Source organism: Aquarana catesbeiana, linkage group LG09, assembly GCF_042186555.1.
Source record: "Aquarana catesbeiana isolate 2022-GZ linkage group LG09, ASM4218655v1, whole genome shotgun sequence".
NCBI lineage: Eukaryota > Metazoa > Chordata > Amphibia > Anura > Ranidae > Aquarana > Aquarana catesbeiana.
Genome location: NC_133332.1, coordinates 238,699,580 through 238,710,382, shown reverse-complemented (window position 1 = coordinate 238,710,382; position 10,803 = coordinate 238,699,580). Strand labels below are relative to the sequence as shown.

Genomic DNA, 10,803 nt, shown 5'->3' with positions numbered 1-10,803 from the left:
CAATTTAAGTTAATATGCATACATACACACACATACTTAGGTGCATTAACCTACCAGCATGTCTATGGAGTGTGGGAGGAAACCAAACCCATGCAAGCACAGGGAGAACATGCAAACTCCACAGAGACATCTGCCTGGGAAATGTACCAAGGACCCCAAGGCAGAAGTGCAAACCACTAGGCCACAGTGTTGACCCTTGCCTTTCCTTCACTCCCTACCGCTCTGTTCAGCTGACAAGGTCAGACTAGTTAGATTTTACACAAAGGGCTGAGGACTCTCCTCCATGCGACAGCTCTGGTCAATCACCAATGCAGTCATATGGGCTGAGTCACATGCTCCTCAATACCCAGAAGAACCAGGTAATTTCTTGGCTCCTGATGACTGAACAAAGTGGTAGGAAGTAAAGAAAAGACAGAGTATGCCAGGGAAGGGATAACAAAGCGAACCTATTTCTTTGCACTACATAGGCAAAGCACAGGTTTGCTTTAAAAGGGGATTCCTATCTACAGATGACTTAACCTATGGATTTGTAAAAGCACTTTTGCAAATGTTCGGGTAGAGGCGTTATTGTTGTCCTGGGATTCAGGCTGTTAGCTTTGCTCCTTGAATTAGAGTCTACTGTATCCAGAAAGCAACTTTATATGCTATCCCAGGACAACGGAAATACACTTACCTGATGGTAGATATAATGACATGGCTGAACAGAAGGAAGCTACTGTAAAGGCATGTAAGGGAAGTTACAGGTGAACTTACATAAACTGGCTGACTTTGCCACATGGCTGTGGTGTCGTTCACTGGTTTCAAAACATTTTTAGCCACTGACATGGAACAAGCATACAGATTTGGAGTGCTGATTAGATTCACTGCATGCTGTTCCATGTCAGTGACTCAAAGGACTGAAGATAGGCAGGCAACTAGCATTTTTAACAGCATTTCAAGTAAGCCAGTCTGTTAATTCCTCTTGACAGCTTATCTCTAAAGCTTAAACCTAACATCCAGGGATGATAAGGGCAGCTCCTTGGCACAGCACTGGGAAGATCCTGGCCATCACTATAATAGCTTGGGCTACTACAGTGAATTACAGCTTCCACGAAGGCCAATCAGATATCACTTAAGCTTAATTAAAGTGGGCCAAGGTGGCCTAATGCAAATATGCAAAATATATAATCCCTTAGATGAATTTAAGTGCAAACAAAGCTTATTTTTAGCTTTGGATAGAGTGGGGAAGCATTAGAACCCCTTATACATTACCAGGTGCTCCTTGTTCGAGTTTTTCCCTTACTTCCTACCATGATGACCACAGCTTCACGAGAGAGAGAGAGAGAGAGAGAGAGAGAGAGAGAGAGAGAGAGATTATCATAGGGTAGGCAGGTTTTCAGCAGGACAAGAAGGAAAAACTTCAACAGTGCCCTGGATAGCACTGAAAACTGACCGGCATTCTAATCCTTCCCCACTTTATCCAAAAAAGATAAACTGGACTGGAATTACACTTAAAAAAAAGCACCCCACTTACAGAATAACAATTTGAATTGAAATAAAGCCATGCTTACAAACTAACACACTGCCGCAGTCTGAGGATTAGTGTTGTGCGGCCATCAGTCGCTTCCCTCCATTCTTGTTGTACATGTACGCTTAGGAAACTTTCTTTGGCAAAAACCAATAAAACATCGAAAAACAGTACAACAAAACAAAATAAAAAACAAAGAGTTAAAACACAAATAAATAAATAAGAGGCACTGTGCCCATGTGCAAAATTAAAGGCTGGAATGAAATGAACGAGGACCGGGAAGCTGACACTCCAACCTCGTTTACAGTTTTTGGAAAATACTGGCTTTCTCCAACTACATGACATATAATGTAAGATGTGTACAGAGAACAGGGGAGATTTACAAAGCAGAGAGAAGTGTGCAATTAGCCCAATATAGCGTCAAATTGAAATCTTAGTTGGAAATGTCTGCTCTAGTAGTAACAACCATCGAATGGATCAAGTATACAGCTGAAAGGATGCAGTTGACATGATTTTTTTAGTTACAGGATTCATTTACTGCACAACTTCTGTGAATGGTGAGGAGTTCCTGCCATAGGTTCACTTTGGCCTCTTCTGCCTTGCTATTCTCTTATCATTGGAGTTATTCCAGTTCAAGTGCACCTGTCACCTTTGCAGAGAACATAGTACATCACATTCCACCATGATGTTGCAAGTTACCAGTAAATGACAGTGCAATCTCTGTCATTCTTCCCTTGTAGAACTGGGATCCTGAGTTTAGTACCAGAAGGGACACAATTTGCAAGACCACTGTGTTTTCTCCCGCTCCTTCAGTTTCCCCTCCAAAATAAAAAATATAGTTATAGTATAACTGGATTCTACGCAGCCCTCATTACTTATTCTAAATATAACGAACATTGAACAAATTGTAAAGTAAGTGGCCAACTTTAGACAAATTGGCTACCTGGCTTGTGGTAAGCCCTGAGCCAAAAACCAGTTCATGCACAGAAGACAGGTGCTCTTCAAGGGTCATTACATTAAATCTGCGCTCAACCAATGAGGCAGTACAGACAAAAACAGATTTGTTCTGCTTAATATGAAGGAAAAAAGGCCACAGCAGGGAATGTACATTGTGGCATCTCACTAAAATATCTCCATCGCTATTTGTTCTATGTGCTTATTATACTTGGGTCTTATACATTGTTACGTATGCTATAAATCACGTATAGGTTGTACTATTATTATAAAGGCTATACAATACTTAACCATGGTCGGTTATCACTAGCTACCAATTTCCCACTGTCCCATCTATGCTAGAAATATGAAATTGTCAGGCCAATCAGGCACCTTGTATATACATCACCCCCAATACATTCTATTATATGGTAATACATCCCTCTTCAAACACCCCCCAAAATTAATGTTACCCAAATTAGACCAAAACAGAGATATCAATAATCAGTTTGTAATGTTTTTTTTCTACGAGGATAAATGTTTTTAAACAAGATGGTGAGGAATTCTAAAACCAAATAACACTTTAGAGCAGCTAGGCCCAGTAACCAGCACCTTCATAAAGTATCTGCCCTACCCCTTGCTCTTTATCATGCTGCTTGGCAACACTAATTATGCAGGAACCGAACGGGAAAGCTAGTCTGACCTCAAGGGAGATGGGATTTAAATGCCTGGTTTGGACCTTTCCAGCTAGGACATGCTATGGAGAGGAAGATACCAAAAAAAAAAAAAAAAAAAAAAAAAAAAAAAAAAAAAAAAAAAAAGGGGAATCTTCGCCTGTTTGAACCCTCCCCCCTCCATTGCCACATTTGGCACTTTTTGGGGGGAGTGGATACCTGCCAAAACCAGCTACCCGCTCCCACTTTCGTATAATATGCCCGCACAACGATTGACAAAATTCTAGCCCCCCCACTGCCTTCTGGGAGACACACAGGTCCCAGAAAACAGCAGGACCATTCAAAAATGGCAAGCGCAATAGGAAGCAGGCGGTGAAGCCACAAGGCTTTACTTCCTGTTTCCCTTAGTGAAGATGCCGGCGCCTGCATCCAAAGCCGAATCGATTGACGAATCGACTAGGGGTGCTGACATCACGGGCTCCCTGGACAGGCAAGTGTCCATATATTAAAAGTCAGCAGCTACAGTATTTATACAGTCGGGATGGGTTAAAATTGCTGTCAGTTTTTTTTTTGCCATCTTTGACTCATTAGGTAGACTTCCCTTCACTTCCTGTCCGGTAGACTCAACAGGAAGTGAGAGGATATCTTTCCAATGTGAGGGATGTCCCCTTTAAGACAGCTGTTTCAGAAACAAGTGTCCCCATTGTAAGTCTTCCCCCTCTATTCCTGTTCTAGCGGTAACTCAATTTTGGATTTATTCTCGTTTTCATTCTCAGTGAACTGGTGATGAGGACATTTAGAGAGGGTACAGATAGCAAGTATATAAATAATTGGACTGTTTCCAGAAACAGAGACAAGACTCCCGATCCCTGTGATGAATAGGAAAATATAAAGAGGGAGACAAAGCTGACTCCAAAAAGTAGTGGGATTTTAGAGGGAGATGATGTGTCTGTTTGAAGGTGAGCAATACCAAAGCAGTTAATATAAAAATATAAATTTTATTGAACACATATAAAATATACAGTAAAAGATCAAGTTACATGATACGGCCGTAGAGAAACTTTCTCTATGAAATCAGTTGTAATCAGCCAACATGTTTCGCATATTTGCTTCATCAGGGCATTACAAGCATTAAAGATTTCATCTAGTCTATTACAGACAAGAGGACCACTGAGTACGCATCATTAACAGCCAAATATCTCTGTATGAACCACCTGGTGCTGACGCATCTCTAACTCCGCAGCGGGGCTAGCATTCCTAGACCGCTGCCTTACCTCAGAGGACTTTGTTACACTTACTTATACTAGCTAAGATCATCATTTACCGTTAACACGGTCCAGTTCTCCTACTAGCGTGACCCATTTGGACATGGCATCCATGGGTTAATTAGCACCAGGTGGTTCATACAGAGATATTTGGCTGTTAATGATGCATACTCAGTGGTCCTCTTGTCTGTAATAGACCAGATGAAATCTGTGATGCTTGTAATGCCCTGATGAAGCAAATATGCGAAACATGGCTGATTACAACTGATTTCATAGAGATAGAGTTTCATAGAGTTTCTCTACGGTCGTATCATGTAACTTGATTGATCTTTTACTGTATATTTTATATGTGTTCAATAAAATTTATATTTTTATATTAACCGCTGTGGTATTGCTCACCTTCAAACAGATATCATCTCCCTCTAAAATCCCACTACTTTTTGGAGTGAGCTTTGTCTCCCTCTTTATATTTTCAAGGGTACAGATAGCAATAAATACCTGACCATGGTTATAACCCCTAACCACTCTATATAGGTTTGCCTTTGGTTATACTTTAACATTCCGTTGTTCCCTCCACCGCCGTCAGTGAAAAAAAGACGACGCAAAAGCTCAGAGCCAGAGCTTTAACAAGGCTGAGCAGTCTATCGCTGCACTCATGTGACTGCATTGGGCCAATCACCAAACACTAGCACTGTTACTTGAAAGAAAGTGAATGGAGTCGCATGATCCTCACTCAGAAGTACCTGCTATTTCTCTTTATTCTCAGTGGTGAATGGAGAGGGAGAGGAACAAATAGAACGTAAACATAACATGATGTGAAGGTGAACCTGGCGCTTTGTCTCGCATAGACAAAATTACAAGTTCACTTTAAGAAAACGAAGCCTTACAACCTAAACCCAAACGCTTATCCATTAGCTCCCTCTAGTGTCCATCTCTTAAACTGCTGTTAAAGTGTTTCACACGTTTGCACCAAACTTTATAGCATGTTTCTAAATAGTACTCAGTCTACATAATTCTGGTCCATAAGTTGTCAAGTTGCCTCTGCTTTTCGGCCTCAAGAGTATACGATTCCCATGTAATCGAGCACAACCAATGTGACATTTGTAATACCAAGACCAGAGATACACAAACGCTTTCATACCAGGCTCTTAATTTCAAAAGACATCCTTCTAGGTCCTCAACTGATAAACCATGATGATGGGGACTACTGAGCTTTGAATTTTACTTTTTGCCATACTGAATTAGCTTGTTTGCCATAGTACTTACATCCTAAAATGATTTTATGCTTTGTGTAAACTCAAAATATAAATAAAGTTTCCTATTCATAAGATGAATCTGAAGCACAACACAGGCGTCAGCAGTTGCAGACCATATAGGCAAACATTCCTTGATAAATCCCCAAATAAAAATACCTTGCACGCCAAATATGAAACTGATGCTTATATGATTAGCATGAATGTAAATGTCACTTTTTGGTGTGTAGACCCACCGAAACGTGACATCGATCAACATGAAGAGAAGTAGCAGTACCATATTTGTTGTGCGACATGTTCAACTGTATTTGTGGCCGCAAAACAAAATGCCTATAAGTTAAATTGGTGTTTAACTGGCTCTGGCTAGATCTCACAAATCAGACCTGCTTGTCCCATTTAAGCCAGTGAAAATATTTTTGCATTCCTAAATGTCATTGTTCAGAATATGGCGATACAACATATGCTAGGGACTTCTTTTCAAATATTGGTCTGCAGAATACATACTAGTCTTTGTTCTATCCCTTTTACCATGTCCCCTGCCAGGAAACATTGGTACCCATCCAGCTATGAAATGACAGAGAAGGTCAGGAAGTGGAAGGCGATTCTGCTGCGGCCTCATCTCCCTCCTCAGAATCCCACACCTTAGACTGTAGGTAGTCCGCAAAAAGAGCTTTGGCGCGGTGCAGTACACGGTTCAGGTTGTGTCGCCTGACCAGGCGGTTAAAGTGCATTGCCAGCTCGTCGTAACCCATGTTTTGTTTCATGATCTGCTCGCGGTGTTCCAGCAAGATGGAAAGGCATAAAAACAGCATAAAAGGATTTCCACGTCCAAACTCCTGTGGTGGGGGAAGGCTGATAGGGGCTGGGGAAGTAGCCACAGTTTGTTCTGCTTCTGGCACAACCTCATTTTCAGGCTTAGCAGCAAAGGTTTCACCAGCTTGGTCTGCAGTTTCAAGAGATGTTGAGCTCTGTGAAGTGGGGGAACAAGAGGTCAAAGAAAGAGCAGATATGGATTTGGTGACACTAAGGGAATCGGGGGGTCCTATGAGGGGTTCCTGTTCCCATAACCGTTCTTCATCCTCTTCCTCTGTGGATTGTCTGAGCGGCAAGGTAGGACTTGCTAGATCATCAGTCTCAAAACTTGACCGTGCTTCATTCTCCTCATAACATTTGAACTCCCCGAAGCTCGCCTGTTTCAACAGAGAACATCTTAATGCTGGAGATCCCTGCAGTGCAACAGGTTCTTTGCTTTCCGTCACTGTCACCTCCTCCACTTCTTTCTCCACCACTTCATTTGCCTCCTCCTCTGGGCTCAGGCCACGGTCCGGCCTCATCATGTGCCTTTTCCTCGTGTTTTTCCGACACTCTCCTGGAGCGCAGGGGGGTCCCACCAGCTCCATCTCTTTCTCTGGAGGATCTGGGGGTAAAGAGCTCCACATGACCTCTAGCATTCTCAAGGCATCCTCAAAGGCAAACTCCCTTTTAAGTTCAAGCAGCAGCCAACGATAGCAGAAGAAGAGGTCATCAGCACCGCGCGACATTAGGTAGTTGTTGAATTCTGGGTCAGAGTAACGCAAAAGAAGTTTGAGATGGGAGAACTTCACGGACATGCATTCGCCATCCATGCGGAAGTTGCCCTCGAGCCTCTTCATAATGCCGCAGAAGCAGATGAAGGCATGAGCTTCATTGTCCATGACCGCTAAGATAGGTGATGCAATATCACTCATACCTTGACAGTAAGACACCTGTGGGTGGGTAACGGCATAGGTGGTAAGCAGGTCATGCAGGGCCTGTAGATGAGGGTTATCCTCGGAACCAGAGTAATAAGGGTGAGTACGGTCTGTTCGGAGGACATCTTTCATTACATTACCCTGAATGAACTCAAGGTCCTCCTGGCTGCATCTCTCTCGCCACTCACTCTTTAGCTGATAATACTCCCGGGTTTTACTCTTCATATAATCCATGCGTTCCTGTCCCGTTAGCCCATCTGGGTACACGTTGAGCAAGTAACGCCAGACAACCTGGAGAAGACAGAAAACAATACAGGAACCACAGGGAAAGGGAATTTCAAATCTAAAGAGGGTATGGGAAACATATCAGAAGATAAAGATAAATTAAGAATTTAATGAACTGCTACAATAGCCACCATTCTTACTATTACTGGACACTGTTTTAAACAGCCACAAGATGCTGGCTATGATCTTTCTTAATAAAAAAAAAAAAAAAAGCCAGTCAATGCACCTTTCTGATATATATTCACTTGGATGTTCTTGCTGTCAGTTTGTCTGCAGCTGCAGAGCAATCACGGACAGGCAGTATGTAAACCAAGCAGTACCAGATTCCCTGGGTGCTTAATTTACCTGGCTGTCAACCTTCTATGCAATAAGAACGCACTTACCACCCACTAAGTGCTCTTGGTGGACAGGTGAACAGCAGTGCTACCAAGCAGTAAAGTTAAACTAAATTAGAATCGGGCAAAAAGTGAGGTTATCCTTTCCTAACTAATACAAAGAAAAGCAGGTGTCATTGTGCACTGAGTTTAGGAACACAATCAACAATGGGGGGGGGGTTAAGGCAAGCAATAGCATGAATACTTTATTAAAATAATTGTGAAAATGATGGAGGACTATAGAGAACTATATAAAGCTATAGGTAAAGCAGTTGTAAGGCTACTTTCACACTGAGGCATTTTTCAGGTGCTAAAGGTGCCTGTAAAGCACCTGAAAAACGCCTCCCCTGCCACCCCAGTGTAAAAGCCCGAGTGCTTTCACACTGGAGCGGTGCGCTCGCAAGACGGGAAAAAAAGTCCTACAAGCTGCATCTTTGGGGCGTTGGGGGAGCGGTGAATACACCGCTCCTAAAATGCCCCCTCCTAAATGTGAAATAAAAAAAATATAGCTTTGAAGATTAAGGCTATGACCTACTGCATTTTCTATACCTGTGCTTTGAAGTGGTAGTAAAGTCTTATACATGTGTACCTAGAGGTAAACTTATATTAGGGCTTACCTGTAGATACTGTGAATATCTTAAAAACTCATGCCATTTAGAAGATATTCACTGGAGTATGCGTGCAGCTCTGCATTCAGGGCACACTGAGTGTGCGGTCAATGCACAGACCGATCGTGACTCCCGGGCAAATGCACAGGAGTGATGTCTTTGTGGCCCAGCCATTCAAATGGCTGGAGAGTACAAATTTAGAAGGAAGACAAGGTGAAGATGAAGTGCCGGCAATGGTGACAGCGTGCCGCTGGAGAGCTCCATTTGAAAGGCAAGTCTGCCACGATGTTCTAGTATGCAGTGCATACTAGTACATTATAGCATTAACCTGCAGGCGATCCAGCTAAATTTTTTTAATTTATTTTTTAACATGGTTTATTGCCACTTTTAGAGCGGTCACCAGAAGCCTAGGCTACTGCTCTATTTACATTCAGCCTCTCCTTTTGTGCATTGTAACTGCCAAAAAGACTGACGACTTGTAAGTCACATTCTCCATGCACCCGTCTAATTTATTATGAGCCAAATGAAAAATCGTGTGAGTTGCTCAGCCTTTGAGGGGTTCTAGTCTTGTGCCCACTGGGGAAGGAGCTTGTCTTGGCTCCAAGCGCTTACATGTAGTAAAAGATGTCCCATGAACCGCACAAAGCAAACTGACTGTAATGTGGTATGTGGCAACTTTAGCCTGGGCTCCAACTGGGCCACGCCCAACACATTTTGCTCCACCCCTCAGAGCTTAATCTTGGGGCATTGGCTACCAAGGGGTGGAGCGAAACATGTTGGGGGCGTGGCCTGGTTGGAGCCCAGGATAAGGTTGCCACATACCACATTACAGCAGATTTGCTTCGATGTGCAGATCATGGGACACTTTTACTACATGTTTGAGTCATTACTTTCAGTGCCAGGTACCATAAATGAGGAGTAAGCTGCAATAGATTCATGTAGTCACTGAAGGTAAAAAACTGCTAGTAGCCCCTGCAAGGTTTAGCTACATTCTAGAGCGTGCATGTATCCAGACCAAGGCTGAGAACAAAGAAGACATCAGGGCTCCCTCTAGATGTACATTCTACTTTCCGAATCTGGCCATTTAGAAACACATAGGATAAATACATCTATGCAGGGGCTGCTTGCTTCTAGCAATTTGACTTTCAGTGCAACACAAAAATCACAAAAATAAAAACATTAAAACAAACATGTATGTAAAGCAGAAAATCTCCTAGTTTTTCTGTCTTTTTCTGCAGTTACGGTGATTTTAAACAAAGCAATGTTTTTATTGGCTTAGGCCTGTAACGATGCCATAAAGCACAAGAAAAAAAAAGGCAAGAAAAGCTATATTTGCACAGTTGCTTGGTTTTCTTCTATATATTAAAAGGTTTTCCACCACATGCAGTTAGAAAAACGTGGCTGCCATTATATGAATATTAATAAATGCTCTTCTCTTCACCTTTCTCAGGGAGGGCTCTACACCACCATGGTATATGCGAAGGCGAAGTTCTTCTGGACGGGTCAGCTGTCCTTCATGGTTCAGGTAGGTGTGGAACTCCACATCACTGAGTGGGGGCTTAAAAGGTTTCACATCCTCACCATACGTCCAGCTCAGCGCCTGTTGCACACGAGATATTGTACGACCCACCTGCATCACAAGCGAAATTCCGTTGTCTACTCTGCACAGTGTAATTTTAAGATAAACTTTCAAAGTAGCGGATGTCTGACACGTGATATTCATCGTTTTCCGTTCACACTGATTCTAAACAAAACTGAAAACCCTTTCAATCAAAATCTGAAGCCAAAAGTTTTTTTTTTTTACTTTTTACTACCACTGTTATTTATTTTTTTTGATTTTGGGTCTGTGGCCCATTGATGAGACTTCCCTTACCTCCCGTTTCGTTGACAACTGTACAATTTTGCATCCCCCCTTCTTTTCTGTAGATCAGTGGATAGGGTGAATAGTGTGCATAGACCCTTAAATGTTCTCACGCTATACAAAACTAGAAATGTGGTCTGGGCTTTAGGTAAACAACATCTTCTAGACTGTAAGTTCTAAGGAGCAGGGCCCTCTGATCCCTCCTGTATTGAATTGTATTGGAACTGTACTGTTTGCCCCCATGTTGTAAAGTGCTGTGCAAAAATAATATATAATTCTCTTACAAAAAAATACATTTAAAATTTTAGAGTGA

At 42.3% G+C, this 10,803-nt stretch overlaps 1 protein-coding gene across 1 annotated transcript in view; it reads right to left on the bottom strand.

Annotated features, from left to right (window-relative positions):
• Positions 1-4,803: 4,803 nt before the first annotated feature.
• The window catches only part of TBC1D25 (TBC1 domain family member 25), a 37,845-nt gene continuing 31,845 nt past the window's right edge, over positions 4,804-10,803 (bottom strand). Inside the window, exons 5-6 of the mRNA XM_073600000.1 lie at positions 10,071-10,259; positions 4,804-7,653 (exon numbers count right to left, since the gene is read on the bottom strand). Coding sequence (XP_073456101.1) covers positions 6,217-7,653; positions 10,071-10,259 — 1,626 coding nt within the window. The 3' untranslated portion in view covers positions 4,804-6,216. The remainder of the gene's footprint in view (positions 7,654-10,070; positions 10,260-10,803) is intronic.